This window comes from Narcine bancroftii, chromosome 5, assembly GCF_036971445.1.
Source record: "Narcine bancroftii isolate sNarBan1 chromosome 5, sNarBan1.hap1, whole genome shotgun sequence".
In the NCBI taxonomy this organism is placed as follows: domain Eukaryota; kingdom Metazoa; phylum Chordata; class Chondrichthyes; order Torpediniformes; family Narcinidae; genus Narcine; species Narcine bancroftii.
In genome coordinates this window covers 51,804,337-51,831,335 of record NC_091473.1, presented here as the reverse complement: position 1 = coordinate 51,831,335, position 26,999 = coordinate 51,804,337, and the positions used below count along the sequence as shown (strand labels likewise).

Below are 26,999 nucleotides of genomic sequence, written 5' to 3'. Positions count from 1 at the left end.
TGTGGATGGAATTGGGGTATCCGAAGATGGCGAAAATACTGTGAAGGGCCTGTATCACTGAGGTGGCAGTGGCACAGCGAACGGGAAGCGGGAGTACTCGTCGATGGCCGTAAGGATGTAGGTATTACGGTTGGTCGACGGTAGGGGCCCCTTAAAGTCTACGCTAAGACGCTCGAAGGGGCGGGTGGCTTTGATAACGTGGGAGTTATCCGGACGGAAGAAGTGGGGCTTGCATTCAGCGCAAACCGAACAGGCTCAGGTCATGGAGCGGATCTCCTCGACTGTGTAGGGTAGGTTGCACGCCTTCACAAAGTGGGCAAACCTAGTGACCCCTGGATGACAGAGCGCCTCATGGAGTTTCTGTAGTCTGTCCATCTGTATGCTGGCGCACGTCCCCCTGGAGAGCGCGTCATTGAGCTTACCAGGCCGGTACAGGATGTCATAGTTAAAGGTGGAGAGTTCGATTCTCCATCTGGCGATGTTGTCATTTTTTATCTTACCACGCTGGGTGTTGCTGAACATGAAGGAGACCACGCGTTGATCAGTCAACAGTGTAAAGCGCCTCCCAGCGAGATAATGTCTCCAACGACGCATCGCTTCAACTATGGCCTGGGCCTCCTTCTCGATCGAGGAGTGTCTACTCTCTGGACCCTGGAGGGTTCTGGAGAAAAAGGCTACAGGCCGACCAGCCTGGTTCAAGGTGGCTGCCAGGGCGAAGTCGGATGCATCGCTCTCAACTTGAAATGGGACAGACTCATCGATCGCATGCAGCGTTGCAGCAGCGATGTCGGATTTGATTCGATCAAAAGCCGCTCTGGCTTCAGTCGAGAGGGGAAAGGAGGTGGTCTTGATAAGAGGACGCGCCTTATCGGTGTAGTGTGGAACCCATTGGGCGTAATATGAGAAAAGGCCCAGGCAGCGTTTGAGCGCTTTCTGGGTATGGGGGGGGGTAAGTCCATTAGGGGACGCATGCGGTCAGGATCTGGCATGACTATCCCGTTCTCCACCACGCAACCTAGAATAGCAAGTCGTGTGGTCCGGAAGACACACTTGTCCAAATTGTAAGTCAGGTTCAGCCGACGGGCAGTTTGAAGAAATTTGTCTAGGTTGGCGTCGTGGTCCTGCGTGTCGTGGCCGCAGATGGTGATATTGTCCAGATACGGGAAGGTAGCGGTTAGCCCGTTCTGGTCCACCATCCGGTCCATTTCCCGCTGGAAGACCGCGACACCATTCGTGACCCCGAATGGTACCCTAAGAAATTGATATAGCCGCCCATTCGCTTCAAAGGCCGTGAATGGTCAGTCCTCGCAGCGGATCGGGAGCTGGTGGTAGGCCGAACGTGGGTCAATGGTGGATAATATGCGGTATTGGACGATCTGGTTTACCACATCCGTGATGCGTGGCAGGGGGTACGCATCCAGGAGCGTGAAGCGGTTAATGGTCTGGCTATAGTCGACCACCATCCGTAGTTTTTCCCCGTTCTTGACAACCACCACCTGGGCTCTCCAGGAGCTTGAACTGGGTTCGATGATGCCCTCATCCAGCAATCTACGCACCTCACTCCTAATGAATTGCCTGTTTTCGTAACTATATTGCCGACTTTTGGTGGCCACAGGCTTCCAGCCAGGGGTGAGGTTTGCGAATAGTGCTGGCGGGGCAATCCGGAGTGTGGAAAGGCCGCAGGATTGGCCCCGGGGCACGGGGGCGGGTTGCTCGGGTGCTTCGGGGGTGGGGCGATGGCAGACCGAGAGAGGGGCGTGGGGTTCCCCAAAGTGTAGGGATACCATTCGGAACTGACACTGAAAGTCTAATCCCAGCAACACTGGGGCGCACAATTGGGGAAGGACAAATAATTTGCAGTGGGTGACCGTTACGCCCTGTACTTCCAGCGTGGCGATGCAATACCCCTTTATCCCGGTCGAGTGCGACCTCGTCACTAACGAGATCCTCTGGGTAGTGGGGATAATGTCAAGTCCCCAATGGAGGGCCAGATCTGGCTGGATAAAACTGTCAGTTGACCCAGAGTCAAATAAGCAATTGGTGTAGTGTCCATGCACTTTAATCAGTTCCATTGCTTTAGTGAGGGGATGAGAGCATTGCTGGTTTAGTGTTATAGAAGCAGTTGACAGGGGAGTTTTGCACAATGACGTCACGCAACGGGATGACGTCACGCAACGGGATGTCGTAGTCAACGCTGGAGGAGCAGGTTGGAGGACCTCCTGGAAGTGCTGTTGTGGCGGCGTCGGCGGATGAAAGGTAAGTAGTGGGGTTTGTAGTTGCTCGCGGGTAGGTCGTCGGTCGCGGCGGTTGGGCCCCGGCGGTCGTCAGTGATGGACGCTAGGGTGAGTACCTGGTTGGCCGCGGGGGTGGCTGTGGCGGCGGCGGCAGCAGCGGTAGCGTCGGCCCTGTCTTTTGCTAATAAAATTGTAGAGCTCGTCGAAAGAACCAAAGACTTGTTGATCCAAACCAAGGCTTTTATTAGCAAAAGACAGGAGCTCTTCACAGGTGGCCGACCAGTCCGGAATGATCCGACCTGGCTAGGGACACAACCCTTTAAGGCCCAGACAATAGGCATGGCTTAGCTCTCAGCCAATCGCTGTAAGCACAGTCTAGATACAGTAACTATATACACTATGTACATTGGTGATAGATCTGTACTATCACAGCCCCACATAGCACATACTGACTAACCACATCCTGGATTCTCCTTCCCCTTCCCTGTGGGATTGTGTTGCACAGCTTCACTGCTCCCAAGTTCCCAGTTGGGCTTTAGTAGTGATGGTTTTACACAGTTGTGACCAAACCTTTCTCCTTCCCACCTGGAAGAACTTGTTCACTTCGAGCTCAACAAAATCATTCCTGGCCTTCACCATCAGGAGACAAGGGCAGTGGGTGGGGGAGAAGAGCACCACATGCAGGTTCCCTTCCAACTGCACACCACCGGCACTGGGAAATACATCACCAGTGCACTCCTCTGCTGGGTGTGTTGCTGGAACTCAGAGTGGTGAGGGGCAGGGGAGGGAGCTAGATAGGCTGGGACTTTTCTCCCTGGAGTATTGCTGAGGGGGGCATAATACAGATTTATAAAATCGTATCGGTTGTGGATAAAGTAAATAGAGTCTTTTTCCAAGAGTAGGTGAATCTAAAACAAGAGGGCATAGATTTAAGGTGAGATGGGAGAGATTTAAAAGGGTCTCACCCAACTTCATTATCACATAAGTGTGGTGAGTATGTGGAATGAGATGCCAGAGGAAGTGATTGAGGAGGGGACTAGTGCTACATTCAAAAGACACTGGACAGGTACATGGATAGGAAAGAATTATAGAGGGAATATGGGTCAAATGAAGGGAAATGGATCTCTCAGTTAGCACGGACCAGATTGTCAGAGAGGCCTGTTCTGTGCTATAAAGCTCTATAACTCCCTCCATGTAGGCTCATTCTGTAAAATGAAAAGGACTCCCTCCATACTGGACATCTCAACATAACGTTTATACAACATAAAGCTAAGGGTATGAGGGATGCTGTAAGTATGATTTAACTACTGCTCATCTGAGTCAAACTCCTCCATGTAACCACGTTTGTCCAACCTCTCCCCGCAACTAATCTTCTCTGATCCAGAGGACATTCTACAGCCTTTCAAGCCTTCACATCTTCTTGTAATGAGGTGTCCAGAATTGCCCACAATACTCCAAGTATGGCCAAGCAGTTTTTTATGCCTGTAATGTAGTCTCATTCACAATTCTTTACTCTCATTCACATTTTAAAATATTTTGTGAAGGGGAAATTCAGACTGAATTCCAGGCTCCAGCTTTTCAACTACTTCACCACCAGGCACATACTATTCCCTTGAATTATCAATCGTAATCTGGAAGCTAATCCTTAAACAGGCAACACAGCAACCAGCAGCAATGGGAGACTTTCTCACCACATTGACTAGGTTCCATCATCTACGCCAGGCCACAGACAACACAGATCAGACACGAGTGAAGCTCCATCCGCGGTGTCCCATCTGTAGACAGCCGCTGCCATCAGCTGTCCTACTCCCACTGTAATTGTGCTGCAGCCTCCGTACCTACAAGGAAACACTGTGCATGTGCAGGTACTACGAGGTCATTAGAGGGGAAAAGAGCAGACGCCGAGCTGCAGGTTCTCTCTCCCTGCCATGTTAATGTGTTTGATTTATACTTAGTAGAGTTCATTGGTTAACTGTACGCACCAGCTCCAGTCAATATTTCAAATGGTGTCAGAAGTAAAGCCTCACAACTGAAGAACTACCACAGAGAGTAAATAAAACCACATTTGTGAAACCTCAAAGTAGCCTATATGTTCAGACAGCCTTACCCCTTGGTATTCAAAGGAAACGTAGCCGAGAACTGGCAAGCATTCGAACAGGAGTATGACATTTTTATAGTGGCTGCACATGGCGATCAGCCTGTCCATATCAGAGCATACATTCTGTTGAATATGGCGGGCTCCGAAGCCATTGAGAGGTCATTCATTTACGTGGGTAAGGTGCATGAGGGGAACCTTGTGATCCATCTAGCTGAAACGAGGGAGGACCCCGAGTGCCTAAAAAGCAAGTTTAGAGAAATGTCACAATGGAAAGGCTCATTTAATAGAAGGGACCAAACGCCTGGCAAGTCCATACACTCCTACGTGAGTGTTTTGAAAATTAAAGCTAAAACCTGCTACTTTGGTACACTTTGTGACAAGTTAATCAAAGACTGGATGGTCTGTGGAATTTGTGACGACAACTTAAGAAAAGCGCTTCTGCGAGATGGTCAGCTAACTTTGGAAAAGGCCATCACCATTTGTCTAGCTTACGAATCTACTGAGGAGAACAGTAAAAGACTGGCTGCTCCCCAGTCTTTTGACTGCAAGTATCGATACAGTACAGGTGGGACCGACGAGCAAACAATGGCCAGAGGACTGGAGAAAATACCCGCCTCCCCAAGCAGCCCCTCTACACCCAGGATGGGGTGCGACATCTGCAGAAGGGACCACATTCCAAGGTGAGAGATGTGCCCGGCGTATAGCCAGCACTGTGGAAGATGGAACCATTACAGCACGTGCTGCAGGTCCAGACAGCAAACCTCTACATGGACCTGTTAATCACCTGGAACTGGAGCAGAAATGGAGCGACCCGGACGACAAATACCACATTGATGCAATTTCTTCAGGAGTGACAGTCAACCTAGCAGCAACCCAGATCAGAGGCAATAATGAGGCATTTGTGTCCATGGAGGTCAACGGCAAGGTGAGTGAGATGAAAATCAATACAGGAGTGAAATGCAACGTCATGCCATTGAAGGTCTTCCACTGGCTGAGAAACAAGGAGCGGGTCCGACCATGCATCAAATCTACAAGCCTGACTTATGGAGACAGCAAAATCCAGATCAATGGCACAGTACAGCTGCGGTGCTGGGTACAAGGCCCCATACGCTGTCTTTCTTCATAGTCCGCGAAGATGTCAAGCCCCTGCTTGGCCTCACCACATGGATGGACATGGGACTCGTTTCCTTTGGTGCTGACATCCACCACTTAAGTCCGTTTAAGGACAATTTCTCAGGAGCAATCCGCTCGGAGTATGAAGAACTTTCCACAAACGAGCTAGGGACGCGACCAGTGACATACTCCATGCAGCTCAACCCGGAGGTGAGACCCATGGTCTGCCCAGCACACTGCATCCCCGAGGCCATGAAAGAAAGAGTCAAGGCCAAACCGGACAGAATGCAGGACTTGGGCATCATAACCCCAGTCTCAGAACCGACAGAGTGGGTGTCATCCATGGTGGCCATCAAAAAGAAGGGCAGTCAAGAAATTCACATTTGACCAATCCATGGGACCTCATCACAGCCCTAAGGAGACTGCAGCACCCCATGTGGAAGTAGAGGAAATGGCCACACAGATGGCTGGTGCAACGGTGTTCTCGGTTCTAGATGCAAAGAACTCGTTCTGAAAAATCGTCGCTTGTCACTGCTTACCACCTCCAGCACAGGTTCTGAAGAATGCCATTCGGCATTAACTCGGCAAGCGATGATTTTCAGAGGCCTATGGAACAGATATTCGCCGGATACCCTTGCGTCAATATCATCGATGATATACTGGTGGATGGAACATCGTGAGAAGAACACGACAAAAACCTGAGAAGGGTGCTCAACTGCACACAGGAGGTAAAGCTGCAGCTTAACCCCAATGAGTGGAGGTTCCGCCTCAACCAAGTCAGCTACGTGGTCACACGTTTACTAGAGAGGGGCTGAAGGTGGACTCTTCAAAAATGAGGGCCATAGAGTTTTTAGCTAAAATTGAACTGCCAAAATTGCAAGAAGAGGAGCAAAACAAGTTGATAAAACCATTTGAAATAGAGGAAATACAGGATATATTAAAAAAGCTGCCGAACAATAAAAAGCCTGGAGAGGATGGATTCCCAATAGAATTCTATAAAACATTTAAAGAGTTATTAATTCCTCCTCTCCTGGAAGTAATGAACCAGATAGAAGAAACACAAAACTTGACAGATTCATGTAAAACAGCAATAATTACAGTAATACCAAAGATGGGGAAGGATCCACTAACACCAGCATCATATAGACCAATATCTCTACTTAATTCAGATTATAAGATAATAGCAAAACTATTAGCAAACAGATTGGCTGACTGTGTACCAAAAATAGTTAAATAAGATCAAACTGGATTTATTAAGAAAAGACGAACAGCAGATAATGTCTGTAAGTTCAATAATTTAATCCATGCAGTTCAAGGAAATAAGATACCAACAGTGGCTGTTGTTTTAGATGCAGAAAAAGCCTTTGACAGGGTAGAATGGAATTATTTATTCAAAGTATTACAGAGGTTCAACCTACCAGAAAAATATATTAATTGGATTAAAGCATTATATAATGGGCCATTGGCAAAGGTGACAGGAAATGGATATGTATCGAACCAATTTAAATTAAGTAGGTCAACTAGGCAGGGAAGTCCACTATCTCCCTCACAGTTCACTTTAGCAACAGAACCATTGGCAGAACTGATAAGAATAGAAAATAAAATAAAAGGGATAAAAATAAAGGAGAAGTATAAAATCAGTTTATTTGCAGATGACATCATAGTATACTTAACAGAACCAGAAATATCAATAAAAGAACTACATAAGAAATTGAAGGAATATGAAGAAATATTGGGGTACAAGATCAACGCAAATAAAAGTGAAGCGATGCCAATGAATAATGCAGATTACACAGAATTTTAAAAGAATCACCATTTAAATCTGATACCTAGGTATTAGATTAGATAATAATTTAAGCCACCTATACAAATTAAATTATCAGCCATTAATGAAGAAATTACAGGATGACTTAGAACATTCGAAAGAATTGCCACTAACACTGATAGGGAGGGTAAATTGCATTAAAATGAATGTCTTCCCAAGGATACAATACCTATTTCAATCGTTACCAATTCCCTTAACAGAGAAATTCTTCAATAAACTAAAGAGAATAATAAGAAAATTCTTATGGAAAGGGGAGGAAACCGAGGATAGCGCTAGAAAAATTAACAGAATGGTACAAACAAGGTGGTTTGCAGCTACCAAACCTTAAAAATTATTATAGAGCAGCACAATTAAGATACCTATCAGATTTTTATCAGACAAGGGAAAAACCAGATTGGACTAAGATAGAGCTAGATAAAATAGGGGAGAAGGTACCAGAACATATACTCTATAAGTGGGATGAAAAACTGGTGCAATATAAAATTTCACCACTACTTCATCGTTTACTCAATATATGGAAGAAGATTCACTTAGAAAGGAAAAAAACAAATTACCAACTACCAAAATTATTTTTGATGCAAAATCAACTAATCCCTTTCACAATAGATCACCTTTTCTTTAGAGAATGGGAGAGAAAAGGAATTAAAAGAATAGAAAATTGTTTTCTGGGAAATAATTTGAACAAATGAAGTACAAATATGGAATATCTCATGTTTGCATATCACCAACTGAAAACCTACTTGAAGGATAAATTGGGAAGCAGGCTGAGGTTACCAGAAGGAAGCAGCTTTGAATGTGATTACAGAAACAACGACAATAAAAAGATTAATAACAAACATGTACATCAAGCTGCAAGAGAAGGAAAATGATGAAATAAGCTATAAACCCAAACAAAAGTGGGAAAAAGATTTAAACATAAAGATAAAAAAAATGAAACATGGGAAAAGTTATGCTCTGGAACTATGAAGAATATAATAAACACGAGGTTACACATGATACATTATAATTGGTTACACAGGTTATATATCACGCCCCAAAAGTTAAAAAAGTGGGATCCAACATAATCAGATAGATGTTTTTGCTGTAAGAAGGAAATGGGAACAACAGTACATGCAATTTTGGAATGTGAGAAAGTGAAAAAGTTTTGGGAAGATCTAAATCAGGAATTAAATAAAATCACAAAAAGCAACATACCAAAAAATCCACAAATTATTCTTCCAAGTAATATAAGAAGTAAAGGATTAGGCCTCAAACTGGATGAAGCGCATAAAGGATTTATTATGATAGCTTTAGCTGTAGCAAAAAAATGTATAATGTCAACTTGGAAATCAGAAGAGAGCCTGAGAGTACAGCAATGGTACATAGAAATGAATAAATGTATTCCATTGGAAAAAATAACATACAATTTAAAAAATAAAGTCACATTATTTGAACAAATTTGGGAACCGTACATGGAACATAATAGAGAGGGCTTGCCTCGAACCTCCACCCCCTAAAATGATAAAATGATAAGAAGACAAAATGACTTGATCCAGTGTGTAAAAGTAGAAGACACAATTTTCTTGTTTATTTTCATTGTGTGATGACATTGTTTAATGGTTTTATTGTATTGTATATGTTGAACATTAAATGGGTTTGGAGGAGGGTGAGAAGGGGGAGGGAAGGTAGGGGGAAAAAGGGGGAGAAAATGCCACTGTGTATATTTAAGAGGGAAATGTTTGTATGTATTTTGATTGATATGGTTCACAGTGTGAAAAATTTTTTAAAAATTTTTAAAAATGAAGGCCATCAGCGAAATGCCAATACTTAAGGACATGGCATCTCTACAGCGATTCCTGGGCATGGTGAACTACCTGAGTAAATTTATACCTAACGCCAGCGACCTAACAGCCCCACTCTGACAGCTGACCCACAAGGACACTGAGTGGACCTGGCACCAGCAGCAGCAGGAAGCATTTGAGGCCCTCAAGTGACATATGTCCTACCCACTAGAACTCTCCTACTTCAACGTGCGCAGGCCCGTGCTGCTGACCTGCGATGCTTCACAGTATGGCCTAGGCACGGCATGTTTGCAGGACGGCAAATCGATAACTTACGCGTCCAGATCATTTACAAACACAAAGACGAGGATCGCCCAAATCGAGAAGGAGCTTCTGGGAGTGGTGTTCGCCTGCTCCAAATTCAATACCATCAAAACCGACCATTTACCCCCAGTGACTATCATCGATAAACCCATCCCCGCAGCGCCAGCAAGACTTCAGTGGATGATGCTTTGGTTACAAAAGTACATCCCCCTAATTCACCAATGCGGCAAAGAAATGCACTTAGCGGATGCCCTTTCACAAGCCCTCAGGAAGTGCACAACACGGCAGGCCGAGGCAGAAGATACCTTTGATGTCATGACCATGAGCCACGTCTTCTTGGCCCGACTTGATGAACTAAGAATGCATACTGCAGAGGACAAAACCCTGAGCTGCTTGTGCAACTTCATTAAAGGCGGCTGGCCGACCAAGCAGCACAGCCTGGCACCGGCAATAAACCCACTTATTCCCTATCAGGACGAATGAACTAATCATTGACGAGGGGATAATTATGAAAGGCCAGAGACCCAGTCTCCTGAAAGATCTGGGCCCTTCAGGAGTTATGCTGCAGCACAACTTCAGCGGCCTGTGACCCAGAATCCTTTTGGATCACTGGATGACGGACCATGCAGTGAAGATCTACTTGTCTCCGACTCTCAAAGCTGGAGACTGTGTAAAAGCGATGTTGGGGGTTGTTGCCCCCTCAGCCATAGCAGCAACTGTGAAGATGGAAGGGAAGGCTGTGACTTATTTAAAAATTGCTAAGGTGGCGACCCTGGCCATCAGTAAGGGGATTGAGATTGGCGGGATGTTCCTGCAGGTGGACCCTTTTGAGTCTACCAAGCAGGAGGATTCTGTCCCACATCCTGCCTACTATTCCAAATTATCTCCGTCTATCCCATTTGCATCTTTTGGGGCTAGCACAGTTTGAGATCTCCCCACTCCTGTTTGGCTTTTGAGAACCTGAACTGAAGCATGTTTACTCCTTCCAATATCAGATGTTTGTGTTGCTGGTGAAGGAGGATGAGACTGAGGGATGGTTCCAGGTCCTGTACAAAGGGAAGGTGTACTGGACCTACTGGTCCGTGGACTGTCCACGATGCCATGTTTGGAAGAGGCTGAGGCATGTTCAGAAGGACTGCCCCAAGCTCTGGAAAGTGACCTCCACCATTGGTGCTGACCACCACCCCCCCACCCCATCCCCCAGTTCCTATGTCAGGAGACTCAGGGGTAAAGTGGGGGAGGGGAGGGGGAAAGGAAGGATCGTCCAAAGCGAAGAAAGGCAAAGAGAAAAAAAAAAACACCTGGAAGATTGAACCCCAGCTGATTCAATGCCAATGACAGTTCATCTCTCACTGACCCGGAGAAAATCCAAGACTTGGTTCAATCTTTTTTCAGAATCCTGCTCTCACCGGATCCTTCCAGTAAGGAGACACATGATGACTTGTGGGAGGACCTAACTCAGATCCACCCAGAGGTCACTGAGCTTCTGGATGCTCCCCTGACATTGGAGGAGTTGACTGGGGCCCTTCACCAGCTCTGGAGAGGCAAGTTTCTAGGTCTGGATTGGCTCATGGTGGAGTTCCTCAGAGAGTTTTGGGACATATTGGGGAGTGATTATTCACAGGTCTTAGCAAAGAGCCTGGTGATGGGGGAGATTCCCCCCTCATGGTGCAGAGCTGTTGTAGTCATGCTGCTGAAGAAAGGTGATCTCTGTCTATTGAAGAACTGGCGCCTGGTCTCTCTTCACTGTACCAATTAAAGGTGATTGCCTGGGCAATGGCCAACTGTTTAAGACCAGTGCTGGCCCAAATGATCCACCCAGACCAGTCCTACATGGTCTTAGATCAGTCCATCCAGGACAATATCTATCTGGTCCAGGACCTGATCTGCCTGATGCAGAGGACAGGCCTGTCAGCTGCCTTTTTCTCCTTTGTCTGGGAGAAAGCATTCGACAGGGTGGGGATGACTGCATGTTCAGCACCTTACGAGCTTTCGGACTCAACCTCATTTTGTGGCTATGGTTTGATTGTTGTACACTGCCGCAGAGTGCCTGGTTAAGATCACTGAATCTTTGACGGCTCCTTTTAGTTTCAGGAGAGAAGTGGAACAAGGCTGCCCCATGTCTGGCTCGCTGTATATCATCTGCGTAGAGCCATTCCTATGTCTTCTTCAGACGAGGCTGAGAGGATGCAACAATGCCAGAAGGTTTTCTCGGCTGCTTCCTCCACTCGAATTAACTGGGGGAAATGTTCAGGCCTTTTGGTAAGTCCATGGACTCCCTGCCAGAGGAAATGAGATCTTTTACATGGAGCACCACACATCTCCTCTATCTCAGAATCCACCTGAGTCCCACTGAGGAGACTTGGCCGGCAAATTAGCAAGAGTGGGAGATGAAAGTCATTGCCTAGCTGGGTTGCTGGTCTGGTCTACTCAGAGCACTTTCCTATCAGGGCAAGGTCCTGGGTATTGACCAGTTGGTCACCTACATGTTGTGATACCGGTTGGTCACTGTGATCCCACACTCTATCTTTGCTATGAGGATCCAGAGGTCCTGAGTCTTCCCATTGAGGAAGGTGGTCGTGGGTGGGGGAGGGAGGGTGTGTGTGTGTGTGTGTGTGTGTGTGTGTGTGTGTGTGTGTGTGTGTGTGTGTGTGTGTGTGTGTGTGTGCGCGTGCGCGCGCCTTCGGACCCAGCAGACTCATGTATGTTGAGCAACCTCCGTGATGGCACATATTGGTGCTGTATCTTCTGCACCAAGCACATATCTCCAGGAGAAAGTGCACATCAGATGTGTTGCTCTGTGAGAGCTGCCCGCGATTTACCAAGACCTGTTCAGAGTATGGAGAATGGTTACCTCCAGACAGAATGCTCCTGTGTTGGAGGAGAACATCCTGGAGGTGGAGGAGCCTGATACCCAATCTGTCCCTCAGGGTGTTGGAGAGGCTCATGGGTGTGGAATTGTCCTGACCATGTTAACACCCACATGGCAGAATTACTCATCGGGCCCAAACCCCGTTATCTCTCTGGAACTGGACCCACACCGCACGAGTTGTCTCAAGGAGATGCCCTTTGTGTTATTCTAGGATGTGGGAATATATACTGACTGCTCCTACACTTCATCCACTTCCTCACCCAGACATATCATGGTGGTCTGTCCTATCCCTTGGCAGTGAGGAAGGACCCTACTGGAGGTCTTTATATGTGGAAGTCCTCCCCCTTTACATCGGATCTTGAGGTGGAGGTTGTTACATAAACCATTCAGAGCCAGCTCTTCAGCGCTTGACGTCCTGCTTTGCGGAAACTGCCAAAATGTTTGGCCTGGAAGTCAGCCTGAAGAAAACTGAGGTCCTCCATCAGCCAGCTCCCCACCATGACTACCAGCCCCCCCACATCTCCATCGGGCACACAAAACTCAAAACGGTCAACCAGTTTACCTATCTCGGCTGCACCATTTCATCAGATGCAAGGATCGACAACGAGATAGACAACAGACTCGCCAAGGCAAATAGCGCCTTTGGAAGACTACACAAAAGAGTCTGGAAAAACAACCAACTGAAAAACCTCACAAAGATAAGCGTATACAGAGCCGTTGTCATACCCACACTCCTGTTCGGCTCCGAATCATGGGTCCTCTACCGGCACCACCTACGGCTCCTAGAACGCTTCCACCAGCGTTGTCTCCGCTCCATCCTCAACATCCATTGGAGCGCTTACACCCCTAACGTCGAAGTACTCGAGATGGCAGAGGTCGACAGCATCGAGTCCACGCTGCTGAAGATCCAGCTGCGCTGGATGGGTCACGTCTCCAGAATGGAGGACCATCGCCTTCCCAAGATCGTGTTATATGGCGAGCTCTCCACTGGCCACCGTGACAGAGGTGCACCAAAGAAAAGGTACAAGGACTGCCTAAAGAAATCTCTTGGTGCCTGCCACATTGACCACCGCCAGTGGGCTGATAACGCCTCAAACCGTGCATCTTGGCGCCTCACAGTTTGGCGGGCAGCAACCTCCTTTGAAGAAGACCGCAGAGCCCACCTCACTGACAAAAGGCAAAGGAGGAAAAACCCAACACCCAACCCCAACCTACCAATTTTCCCTTGCAACCGCTGCAATCGTGTCTGCCTGTCCCGCATCGGACTTGTCAGCCACAAACGAGCCTGCAGCTGACGTGGACTTTTTACCCCCTCCATAAATCTTCGTCCGCGAAGCCAAGCCAAAGAATTCGTCATCTATTTGAGTCGATTCACGAACTCACCAGCCACCTGTCCTTTCTGTGGCTTGGATAAGACTGTGTTTCACATATATTTGGTGTGTGCAAGATTTCAGCCCCTTTTCACATACTTGAGGGGGTTGCTCTAAAGTTTTGGCTGCATTTCAGCCCTATGCTTCTGATATTTGGGCACCCAATACAGAGGGGGATGGTCAGCTGAGGATGTCCTTAGAGAGTTTCCAGGAACAGTGGGCTCCCCGAGGGCTCAATGGTATTGTGGACATAGATGACAATATTTTAATTTGACATGATGTAATGTGTATAGTTGGACTTAAAATTTAATCGTAACTGTACTGTTTGTTTTGGATGAATTGTTCAAAATAAAAAGGGTCAGACACAGAGTGAAGCTCCCAATATACCATCCCTATACATTCTCAGGGTCAGACACAGAGTGAAGTTCCCAATACACCATCCCTATACACTCCCGGGGTCAGACACAGAGTAAAGCTCCCAATACACCATCCCTATACACTCCCAGGGTCAGACACAGAGTTAAGCTTTCTTGATACTGTCCCATCTCACATTCCCAGGGTTAGACACAAAGGGAAGCACCATCTACACCATCCCATCACACAGTCCCGGGGCAGGATGGCATGGGTTATGTTCCTCAATTACTCTCCATCAGATGATCCATGTAGCCAGTGCCCTGAATGTATATTTTATCCTAGAATCTCACCTCCCAATACTTCCATCCAGCTCTTGGGAAAGGCAAAGTTTGACATCAAGACTGGGTTAAAATTCAATACATGGATGTTGCCCAGAGCAGACATCGATGGTGAAGTAGATTCCAGGCTATCGATAGCACTGAACATTTCTCGTTGAAATTCCACACTTTCATTCTCTAATCCAGCTTCAACCATGTTCCCAATTTTTTTCAACCTGTATTAACAGAAAGGGGCAAGAGAGGCTCAGGAAATAATTTGTTAATAATCTCAAAACAACACATCTGCATTTTAGAAATCCATTCTCCCATCACACACTCCTAGGGTTAGACAAAGTGAAGCTCCCGCCACACCATCTCATCACACACTCCCAGAGTCATACACAGAGTGAAGCTCCCTCCACACCATCTCATTACGCACTCCCAGGGCCAGACATAGAGAGAAGCTTCCTCTGCACTGTCTCATCACACACTCCCAAGGTCAGACACAGAGTGAAGATCCATCTACATTGTTACATCCCAAATTCCTAGGGTCAGACATAGAATGAAGTTCCATCTACATTTGCCACCTAACACTCCTGAGTGTACAGTAGTTCAAGTTTCTTGTCACGTGCATCGAAGATGCAATGATGGAAGTTGTTTTGTGAGTAGACCAATTAGACATGCCAAAATGTTTGGCCTGGAAGTCAGCCTGAAAAAAACTGAGGTCCTCCATCAGCCAGCTCCCCACCATGACTACCAGCCCCCCCACATCTCCATCGGGCACACAAAACTCAAAACGGTCAACCAGTTTACCTATCTCAGCTGCACCATTTCATCAGATGCAAGGATCGACAACAAGATAGACAACAGACTCGCCAAGGCAAATAGCGCCTTTGGAAGACTACACAAAAGAGTCTGGAAAAACAACCAACTGAAAAACCTCACAAAGATAAGCGTATACAGAGCCGTTGTCATACCCACACTCCTGTTCGGCTCCGAATCATGGGTCCTCTACCGGCACCACCTACGGCTCCTAGAACGCTTCCATCAGCGTTGTCTCCGCTCCATCCTCAACATCCATTGGAGCGCTTACATCCCTAACGTCGAAGTACTCGAGATGGCAGAGGTCGACAGCATCGAGTCCACGCTGCTGAAGATCCAGCTGCGCTGGATGGGTCACGTCTCCAGAATGGAGGACCATCGCCTTCCCAAGATCGTGTTATATGGCGAGCTCTCCACTGGCCACCGTGACAGAGGTGCACCAAAGAAAAGGTACAAGGACTGCCTAAAGAAATCTCTTGGTGCCTGCCACATTGACCACCGCCAGTGGGCTGATAACGCCTCAAACCGTGCATCTTGGCGCCTCACAGTTTGGCGGGCAGCAACCTCCTTTGAAGAAGACCGCAGAGCCCACCTCACTGACAAAAGACAAAGGAGGAAAAACCCAACACCCAACCCCAACCAACCAATTTTCCCCTGCAACCGCTGCAACCGTGTCTGCCTGTCCCGCATCGGACTTGTCAGCCACAAACGAGCCTGCAGCTGACGTGGACTTTTTACCCCCTCCATAAATCTTCGTCCGCGAAGCCAAGCCAAAGAAAGAAGAAGATATAGTACAGCAAGTAAGTCAAAGTGCAGGTGTACATATGTACAGAACTTCCACACCCTCAAACCTCCCAAAATATATTTCTGCCTGGATTTGGCAGTGAATGATCATAGCACTGGCTGTGACAACTTTGCAAATATTAAGAGTAAAAATTCTGTTTGATTCATTGCCTCCCAAACCAGATTCATTTTTTAACCTGGTTTAATTAGAAACTGAGCTAAACAGGAAAAGTCTGTGATTAGATTGTAATACACAGAAGTGCTGGAGAAACTCAACAGGTCACACATTGGAGGCATAAGGATGCTTCTCCCCCTGCCCCTTCTTCCCTCCTCACCTCACCTTTTTATTCCCTGATATTGCAACTGTATAAAATATTAGTTACCTCACATTAGCAGTTTTGTGCAATAACTCCAGTCATAGCATTATAATAAAAATGTTGGAGATTCACAGAGAATTCAGAAGATACGTATTAAGCTATTTCCTGGATTGGAGAGTATTAGTTACAAGGGAGGTTGGATGAACTTGGGTTGTTTCCCTGCAGGGTTGGAGACTGAGGGGAGACCAGATAAAAGTTTATAAAATCATAGAGTCATTGATAGGGTAGACAGCTTTCTCCCAGGGAGGAAAAGTCAAATGCTAGAGAACATACATTTGAGTTGAGAGGGGGAAGTTTGAAGATGTGTGGTGTAGGTTTTTTAAAAAAAAGAGAGTGGAGGGTGCGTGGAATGGGCCGCCAGGAGTAGTGATGGAAGCAATGCAATATCAGTCTTTAAAAGGCATTCCAACAGGTACATAAACAGGCAGGGAATACGCAGCCAGATGGAATAAGTTTAATTTAGCATCTTGGTTAGTACTTACTGAGGAAATTACATTTGATATTCATTAATAATCTCCATGGTTCCTAACTGTGGATTTCACAACCTCAAGGTATCAAGTTAATGCAATACTTTAGAACAGTAGTCACTGTTATAATTGAATTTAAGAGCTTGACTGCTGCTACTGAAACTTTACAGGGAACTAGTGAGGCCCCACCTGCTATACTGTGGGCAGATCTGGTTTCTTTACTGGAGAAAGGATATACTGGCTTTTGAGGTGGTGCAGAGGAAGTTCACCAGATTGATTCTGAGATGAGAGATGATGAGAGATGGAGTCTCCTGGGACTGTACCCAACAGAGTTTAGAAGGATGAGTGGGAATTTTGTGGAAACGTAAAATGGTGAAAGGAATAGATAAGATAGAAGCAGGGAGGCAGTTTCCACTGTCAGATGAGACTAGAACTAGAATCCATAGACTCAAGAATTACAGGAGAAGATTTAAGACAGAGATCAAGAGGAACTGCTCCCAGAGAGTAGAGAATCTGTGCAAATTCTCTGTCCAAAGAAGCAGTGGAGTATGCCTCATTAAATGTTTTTAAGACACAGATAATTATTTTGAAGAATAGGGAAATTAAGGGTTATGGGGAACAGGTGCTTAGGTGGATCTGAGTCCATGGCCAGATCAGCCATGATCTTATTAAATGGTGGAGCAGGCATGCTGGGCTGGGTGGCCAAATCCTGCTCCTATTTCTTATGTTCTGATAATGTGGTGAATTCGGCATCGACCTTGCAAAAGGGGAGGACCTCACGCAATACTTTCGATGAGAGCTCACCAAGTTTTACACAGCCTCAATGTGACTTTTTGACTTTTATACTCAGTGCCCTGACCAATGAAGGGAAGTGTGATATACACCTTTACCTCCCTGTCTACCTGTGTCACTGTTTTTGGGGAGCTGTAGACTTGCACCTCAAGATCCCTCTGTATATCAGTACTCCCAAAAATCCTGCTTCTCCTACCCTTCCCCTACACCTTGTTCATATCTTGAAAAAGGGCTCAGGCCTGAATCATTGGTTACCCTTAGTGTATGAGTTTGCATATTGCACTCAACCCCAGAGTCTGCACTTTCCTCAGGTGTGAATTGCCCACATACTCAGATTTCTACATCACTCACCCAAGTCCATCTGCTGACATGGTTTGAGGACTGGACTTCCTTTCACACTGTGTTCTGTGGACAGTCCTATGCAGGTCACACATTTTGCAGGGAAGCCCAGCTGCTCCTGTTATCCTGCTGCAGTGATAAGTACAGGTTTAGACCATCAGCTCCACTCATGCCTTCCCCTGCCTTCAATACATTAACCTCCACCAAATCAATGAAATTTAGCCCTTGGAGAACCACTGGTTCTAGCAATGAAAGCAAAGAATTGTATTGAATTAATGTCACACGTACCAAGATAGAGCAAAAAAGCTTTGTTTTGTGTGCAACCAGTCAAGTCAACCTATGCTTTAATACAGCAGACGGTGCAACAATAAAACAAAGAGAGCAGGATACAGCTAGTCAAAGATTGCAGGGTATGGTGTTAAGACAGACAAAATGCAGGGTATAGAGAAAAGTTCAGTTAAATAGTACAAGATCATATTTTTAACCAATGAGAGGCCTATTTAAGAGTCTGATAACAGGAGGAAACTATTCTTGAATCTGGATGTTCATGTTTTCAAGCTCTTGTATCTTCAGATGGACAGATTTCAGATTTATTGTCAGAGTACATACAGTACATGACATCACATACAGGGCAAGGGGGAGAAAAAAATGTGACCAGAGTGGGACAGATCTTTCTTGAGATAGCGGGAGGTGAGAATAGAGTTGATGGAGGTGAAGGGGTTAGTGTGACACTATGTTATGTTCACAGTTATGTTCACAACTCTCTGCAGTTCCAGAACCAAGCTGTGGTGCAAATGGTTTCTGCTGTAATTTTTAAAATCAACCATCTTACCAAATGTCAGAGCAGCTCCAAGGCAACATAAGCTTGTGTGTATGTGTATATATAAAACCCTGCCACTTCAACACCAAGAGGCTGGACCATCAAAGTCGAACAGAAAAATGTCACCAAAAGGGTTCTTCACCTTCAACAGCAATTCCCTTCACAGATGCTACCTGACCTGCTGGGTGTTTCCAGCATTTTCTGTTGTTAGTAATGTACTCGAGACGGCAGAGGCCGACAGCATCGAATCCATGCTGCTGAAGACCCAACTGCGCTGGGTAGGTCACGTCTCCAGAATGGAGGACCATCGCCTTCCCAAGATCGTGTTATATGGCGAGCTCTCCACTGGCCACCATGACAGAGGTGCACCAAAGAAGAGGTACAACGACTGCCTAAAGAAATCTCTTGGTGCCTGCCACATTGACCACCGCCAGTGGGCTGATCTCACCTCAAACCGTGCATCTTGGCGCCTCACAGTTCGGCGGGCAGCAACCTCCTTTGAAGAAGACTGCAGAGCCCACCTCACTGACAAAAGACAAAGGAGGAAAAACCCAACACCCAACCCCAACCCACCAATTTTCCCCTGCAACCGCTGCAACCGCTGCAACCGTGTCTGCCTGTCCCGCATCGGACTTGTCAGCCACCAACGAGCCTGCAGCTGACATGGACATTACCCCTCCATAAATCTTCGTCCGCTAAGCCAAGCCGAAGGAATGTTAGCGAGGACTCAGCCTGGTTGCTCCTTATAAATGTATATTCACCAACTGGTGAGTGAACAGTAAACCCAAAGTAAGCATGACGCCACTGTGCTGAGGACCTCATTGTTGAGCACACATTGGCTCATACCATGGGTGATTTAACCATCTCTTTATCACTCTCTGGTCATAGAATTTTAGAGGTATAGAGCACAGAAGCAAGCCCTTCTGCCCAACTTGTCCATGCTGACCAAATTGTCTACCTGGGCTAGTTCTATTTGCCTGCATTTGGTTCATATCCCTTGAAACCTTTCCTATCCCAATTCAGTCAGCATATACGAGTTGGCCCAAAGGAGTTGTGCTATGTCACCTTACAATTGTCTCCATGTCCTTGTTCAAATATCTTTAACATATCTGTCTGCACCTCTGCCATTTCCTCTGGCAGTTCATTCCACAGACCCACCACTCTGTGAGAAAAACTCCCTTTTAAATCTTTCCCCTCTCTGGTCCCCTTCACTGGGAAAAAGCCAGCGACCCTTCACCTGAGCCCCAGGCTAATGCAAAGGTAATGCATCTTCTGACCTGCTGTGCTTTAATTGTATTCACTTCACTTCTGATATGCAGGAATGGCAGGGTTCCCCTCTATTTACACCTCCTCCAGATACATCAGCATCAGCTAATATTATTAAGTCTGCATCCCTCTCCCAGTTGACACATCTCTTCTCTCCCCAACCCTTTCACTAGATCAGGTTTCGAGATAAATCTCACATGATGGTTGTGTTGAGGGACAGTGATAATGACACCTCCCTTCCTGACAAGCTGAACACCTTCTATGCAAGGTTCAATTTGGAAAACAATACAATACCAAGGAAATTCCCGTACTCTCCTGAGGAACAGGCACTACTCTGCATTGCAGCAGCTAAGGTGAAGAGGATCCTATCCAGGGTGAACCCACACAAAGCAGCAAGACCAGAAAACATTCCTAGTTAGGTGCTGACAAGCTAAGGTTCTAACAGACATCTTAAATATCTCACTCCAGCAAACCACTTTCCTCACAGGATTCAAGGAAGCCATCATCATCTCAGTGCCTAAGAGAGCGATGGGTACTGGACTAAATGATTCATGAAGTGCTTTGAGCAACTGCTCTCCACTCTTTCTATAACAGAGCTGTTGATGTGGAGAGTTGTCCTTTGTTCTCCTGAAGTCCACAATCATCTCCTTTGTCTGTCTATGTGAGTCTAGTGTTGTTGATCTTCCACCACTGGGGAGCACAAAGTTTCCTGGCATCCATTTAAAGGATGACCTATCCTGGACCCACAACACCTCCCCATTAGTCAGAAAGGAGCAGCAGCACCTACACTTCCTAAGGAGGATGAGGAAGCCAAGATTACCAGCCATCAAACAAACAATTTTCCACAGCACAATCGAGATGGTCTTGGCTGGTGTATCGAAGTGTAATATGGTAGCTGCAAAGCATGAGATAGGAGCTCAGTTTGGAGGGTGATGAAACTGTTGAGATCATTTGGGTCTCCCTTCCCCTCAATCAATGATATCTATAGGGAGTAGTGCTGAAAGAGGGCTCAGAGAATCATTGAGAACCCTTACCATCCAGCCTGCAGTCTCTTTGAGACACTACCTTCAAGGAAGAAGTTCAGGAGCATATAAACCATGACTGCCAGGCTGGGAAACAGCTTCTTCCTGCAGGAAGTGGTTCCGGCAGGTGAACAATCCTAGAAACTGGAAATTATTTAATGTACATTTATTTTGATCATCATATTTATATGTTGTTTGTGTGTCGGTGTGTGAGCAGGTTGACAATAATCTTGAATTTGATCTCTCCCCCAAACCTTTAACACTTCCATATATGGAAATGACCAGGTGAACCCATAAAACAACTTCTCACTACACCTTGGTGCATGAATTTGGGATTAGGACGCCAGATTTTAGGGTTCAGGTTGGGGGTCTGTAATTAGGAATTGAGGGGGGGGGGGAGATCAGATTCAAGATCAGGTGGAGTTTAAAGGTCCAGTTGAACCCTCAGGCGATGCAAGAACCGGGATTTATCTCGGACTGGCATCAGTCTTCCTCCTAGCCTTTCCTTAGTTACCTGCTCCCATTCAACTCGATTCAGTCCTTGCAGTTCGCTTTATAATCGTGGTTCCCGGTCCGGATTATAAAATCTAACGCACTCTCTCGTTAGCCAGGTGGTCACTCGGCGACTTCTGCCTGCCAACAATGCGTTTAAAAACCATTCGAACCAAAATATTCCAATCAGCTGCAAGGGATTGTTCAGCGCTCTGTGCGTGTACCTTCCTTCGGCGCTCCATCTGCTCACGCCCAGTCACGTCGCTTCCCCTGCTGATCGGGCACGTGTCGTTAGATACCGAGTAGGAAAGGACCTCGTCCCAGCCGAGCCACGCCAGCTATAAACGTCCCAAACCGTGGATTCCGCACATTGCGAGAGGGGCAGTCACTGGACACGCACCGAATAACCCAGCTTTTAGCCTGAAAACAAACACTCGGGAATCGTTCCGAGATCAGAAGCATGCATGTCCTCCGTTTCTCTCCCGTAATGTCTGAGCTGGAGGAAGATGGCCTCAAGATGAAAGGGTCCCATAAAATATCCACCAGGTGACACTTAACGTGTTTAGGGGCGACACACGTCAGTTAAGTTTTTTTTACATGGTGATGGTGAAGGGGGCCTGGAATGCATTGCAGGGGAAGTAGTGGAGGCAAAGGATGTCAGAAAAATAATATGATATGGACATGAGGTAGAGAACGATTAGATAGTTGTGGAGTAGGTTTCCATAGGTCAGCAGAGCATTGGAGGCTGAAGGGCCTGTATTGTGCTGTAATATTCTACTGACTGGAGGGCTTGAATTTTAAGGCAATAACTTTTGTCCCTAAAGGGGAAGAGGCTGAGGATGACCTTCAAGAGGTTGGCCCAAAGAGCTTGTTTCCATGCTATATAACCACGATCATCTTCTCTCAATCTCAGATCCAAAGAGGTGGGCAAAGAAATCCCAGTAATGTACTATAGCACCTGAACAAGCACACAAGTTAATAAGGAGCAGGAATCACAGATCATCAAATGCAGGCAGATGAGATGATGATCAAATGCCTTCTATTGCAGCGAGCAAAAGAAAATCCAGCAGCTTGAGAACTTTTTGACAAACACCATTATTATCTGTACATCACAGGCAAAATGGGTCTCTGAACCAAGAATGAGAAATTCCAAAAACTACTCTTTTATTGGTAGGTGAATTGAATGTAAAGTAGGGTGGTTACACAGGTATTTCATTTACATAGGGCATTGGTGAAACCTAAAGTGTTTAGTACTGGTCTCTTTATTCAAGGATGTTAACACATTGGAAGCATTTAAGACAAGACTGTCCACATTAGAAGAGGATTGAATAGACAACAGTCTTGAAGTGTTCTGTCCAAAAACATTTGACTTTTTTTCTTCTACCGATATTGCTCAACCCACTGAGTTCCTCCTGCAAATTTTATTTTGCTTTGGATCAATTAGGCGTAAGTGTTCTTCAATTTAGAATGAGAAGCAAGAGAAATCAATTAAAATGTTTAAAAGCCCAAGGACAACTGTACAAAAGGTGTGTTAGAATCTAGAACTAAAAGGTCACTGAAAAAGAATAAGAAAGATAAAGCAAACTATTTACTCAATTCTTTTTGAAGCTGCTTCTACTGAGGACATTTTTTTAATATAAACTGCAGTGGTAGATGGTCAATAAGCAAGAGGTGAAAGGTTACAACAAGTAGGCAAGAAGGCAGACTAGATATTCTGCCTTTATCCACAACCATATTAAATCCTGGTACAGACTCAAAGGTCCAAGTGGCCAATTCCTTTCCTAACTCAACTGTTCACATGAACAATGTTCAACTGATAAAAATAAATTAAAAAGATCAAAAGATTTGAAAAAGAACAGGGTTTTCAAGTACTGTACAGCCACCACTTTCAATTAAACTGCAACTAAGAAACACATTTTCAACCATGATGAAGCAGAGTTGCCTCATCAGAAGGGCACTCCTCGCACACAAGTTTGATATAGATTTTATTAAGAGTTTTGGGTAACAAACTTTGTTCACAATAGAAATGTTTCAGTTAGTGCTGCTTAAAGGGAGAATACATCAAATGTTGCAAAAAGAAAATTCTGATCCAGACAGACACCAATGATAAATAGTTGCAAATGTGATCTCATTCGAATTAAATATTCAAGCACATGCTTGCTCACCCTCAGATATACAAGGCGACAGAAAATGTGATTGTGCATACATTCAATCCAATCTCAGAATGATCCAAATTATAAATGAGCATGTAGCTGCACTTATTTTGTAACAGTTTACAATCAGTGCAGCTATAAGCAGAAGGAGGAGTGAAAGCATATGGAAGCAATGCTGGACAAAGAGGAGCCAATTCAACTGGTTGCAATAAGGATTAGTGTAATACAGATGTTTAAAACTACCTGGTTCCAAGACAAAAATATTCCAATCAACAGGAAGAAGAGTTCCTGACCGAATTAAGCTTATGACCAACAGTTCAACACTTCTTCAAAGAGCAAAAGGACAACAGAAAAAAATAAATCAGACATCCACTTTTACAGGTCAATTTTCTATGTTACTGCAGAAATGCACATTTTGAATACAATTATCTGCAGAAAGAATTTACTAGATTCACACATTCCAACTCATTTTTAAGTTTGGTCAGAAGTTGCTTACTTTGCTAAGATTAAAAAGTTGATTAGCAAAGTATAGACAGTTATAAACACATTAAATAAAAATCAAACTTCCCAAACCATAATCCACGTGTTCTTTCAGAAAATATCAATATTGCAGAATATTTAATAATCAAACATGGCATATTCCTTTACAAATTCTTGATTTTTTTTAAGTGAAAACTTGCGAGTGCAATTATGCTATTTACCAATACCATAGAAAGGAAAAAATGAATCTCATCCCCATCAGCAGCCTAACATACATCTATGAAACAATGAACAGCAAAATCTCCAGGAGAGCCACAAGACTAAAATCTCATTAGAGAAAAGGAAGCGCAATCATCTGAATGGACGTAGATTTTCCAGACTTTGCTTGTTAGTCATCTGTCATGGCCCACCTCGTTTCAGGTTCCAGGCCAAAACTTCAAGAAGGCACAATTTATCAATCAGTGCCCTTTCAAGCATGTCAAGGAATAAAGTTCAAACCAAGGTTTACCCCACTGTTGCTCTGCATACTTCGCTGCCACACAACTCAGGATGTTGCATGGTGCTTTTTTTTTTAAAAAACCTGTTTGTTCTTGCTGCAGTTTGTGATCGTTACCAGAGTGGAAGCAAGATGCAGGTTGAGCCAGCCTTACAGCAGTAAAAATGCACACAGGGCAGCAGCATTACAACAGCAGGATTTAACCTCAGCAGCCTCCTTTCTTGGTAATGTCCACACCTGATCGTTTTGTTATTTCCATCATTGTGAACTCCTAAAAGCAAAAATAAAGCAATCACTAATGGTTTAAAACAAATAAAGTTGATTAGATGTTTTGTTCGTTACAATCTTGGGAGTATTGAGAGTCTTGCATGCCCAGCTCCAGCAAGGATGTCATTAAGGTGAAAATTATACAGAAAAATTTCACAAGTATATTACCAATACTGAAGTCTTGAGTTATATGGAGAGACTAGAGAGGGTGGGGCTTTTTCCCTGGGGTGCAAGTAGCTGATGGGGTTACATTTTAGAGTTGTGTGAAATCATGAGAGGTAGAGATAACGTGAGTGGTTATGGGTAGGAATATCTCGGTTGCCTGTCAGGGTAGTGATCAGAGGGCCAAATTTTTCCATCAACAGTAGCAGTATTTTCCTTCTCTGTATTGTAGTCAGTTGCATACATTTCTGTATTTGTTTACATATGTACATTGCACAGTTTTTTATGCACTATCAATAAGTGGTAATTCTACCTCGCCCAAAAGAAAAGGAATCTCAGGGTTGTATGTGATGTCATTTATGTATTCTGACAATAAATCTGAATCTGCGATGTAAATCAAGCTGCCAGAGGAAGAGGTAAAGGCAGCTACCATTACAACATCTAATTTGCACAAACACACAAATTGGAAAATTATAGAAGGATATGGAGCAAACATTGGCAACTTGGCTGGCATGGACAAGTTGGGACAAAGAGCTTGTTTCTATACAAAACAGATCAACTCAATGACTCAATTTAACCGGTTACCATTCAGCAAGAAACAAGGACACCAATTGATGCTTATTCAGACCCAGGTATTTGGAAAAATGGAGATGCAACTTCAGGATTATGTTTGTACCCAATGGAGACAGTCAACTTACACTATAAGGAGGTATTGGGCACCATGAAACTACAGTCTAAACAAAGTCTAAAGTAAAAATGAAATTGTTCAAAAGAGGCACTGGAAAATGCACAATACAAAAGCAAAGCAAGAGCAAATAGGGAAAGAATGCATCTGCCATAGGAAGTTGGAGAAAAACAGAAAAGCAGGAATGAGATCAAATGACGTACTTCAGCACAAGTTGGATGAATCCCAATGACACTGTTCAGCTGCTCTTTGGTTATGCCACACTTCATTGCTGCACCAAAACCTTGAGTGATTTCACCAGCATTTGGACCAAGAACATGAAATCCCACCACCCGATACTAAAAAAACAAAAAAAGTTAATTTAAGCAATGCAGGAAATATTCATCACATTTTTTTTTCCTTTAATTTACTTTTTTTATATATATAAATGGCTACATTCATTATTTTCAGTCAACATAAAACAGGTTATAGATTATTTCTTTCCCACAGCTATCAGGCTCTTGAACACCAATCAGAGATTGCTCAGACACCAAAAAAAGGCTCTGAACTATTGCAAAGTCACCTTTTATTGCAAGACAATAACTCAATATTATTCATTCTTTGTATTTATTGTCTCCGGTTTGGCAGCAGCAAGGAAGATTTTGGTGCATGTATATATTGTACAATCTGTGACAATAGGCATGATCATTATTTCCAGCGTATTAATCTTAAAATGACAAAATGTGCAAGTCAATACGTTGATAAACTTATAAACTCAAGTGAAATACAGAGTGCAATGCATACAGGGAAAAAAAGACAATCTTGGGCAGTTTTATGAAATTACTGATTTGTGACTGCTTCAGGATACATGTTAGTCAATACATTTAAAAGTCAGAAAATATTAAGGCCAGGCTTTTCTGGTGGAAAGAACCTCAACATTTCAGGTTGAAGACCTTTAATCTTTCTCCCAGTGTCTCCATGGGTTTTCCCACCATTCAAAATGTACCGGAGACATAGGTTAATTGGATGTAATTTGGGTAGCAGGGACTTGTGGGCCAAGAAGGCCTGTAACCATGCTGTATGTCCAAATTTTAAGAGATTTTGGATTTCCAGTTTTTGCTGTACTTTCATCCTCGTTTAATCACAGGTGGTAACAATGCTTGACTGCCCCTTCCTCCTCTTGCAATTAGCACACAACTCCATTATAGATATGGCCACTGGAACACTGAACTCCATTCCTTTGTTTATTGCTTGCTTGACACCCTGATTCTGTATGCAAAAGCAGCAGAAAGTAACCAGAGTTAACAAAACCTTCTACTGAACATTTCAA

General features: G+C 44.8%; 2 protein-coding genes across 12 annotated transcripts in view; both read right to left on the bottom strand.

Moving 5' to 3' along the window:
• LOC138763384 (uncharacterized) overlaps positions 1-21,609 on the bottom strand; it is a 144,825-nt gene extending 123,216 nt beyond the window's left edge. For 9 of the 11 annotated variants that reach the window (XR_011357516.1, XM_069937441.1, XM_069937436.1 and 6 more), the window contains exons 1-3: positions 21,470-21,609; positions 17,860-17,976; positions 14,301-14,503 (exon numbers count right to left, since the gene is read on the bottom strand). Coding sequence is in view for 10 of the 11 variants with exons in the window: in XM_069937441.1 (XP_069793542.1) it covers positions 14,301-14,503; positions 17,860-17,942 (286 nt within the window). In the remaining variant the exon portion in view is untranslated. The remainder of the gene's footprint in view (positions 1-14,300; positions 14,504-17,859; positions 17,977-21,469) is intronic. The other 2 variants (XM_069937439.1, XM_069937443.1) reach the window with 2 other exon arrangements.
• Positions 21,610-23,419: 1,810 nt separating this feature from the next.
• The window catches only part of txnrd3 (thioredoxin reductase 3), a 56,868-nt gene continuing 53,288 nt past the window's right edge, over positions 23,420-26,999 (bottom strand). Inside the window, exons 15-16 of the mRNA XM_069937435.1 lie at positions 25,894-26,028; positions 23,420-24,847 (exon numbers count right to left, since the gene is read on the bottom strand). Of these exons, the coding sequence (XP_069793536.1) occupies positions 24,782-24,847; positions 25,894-26,028 (201 nt within the window). The 3' untranslated portion in view covers positions 23,420-24,781. The remainder of the gene's footprint in view (positions 24,848-25,893; positions 26,029-26,999) is intronic.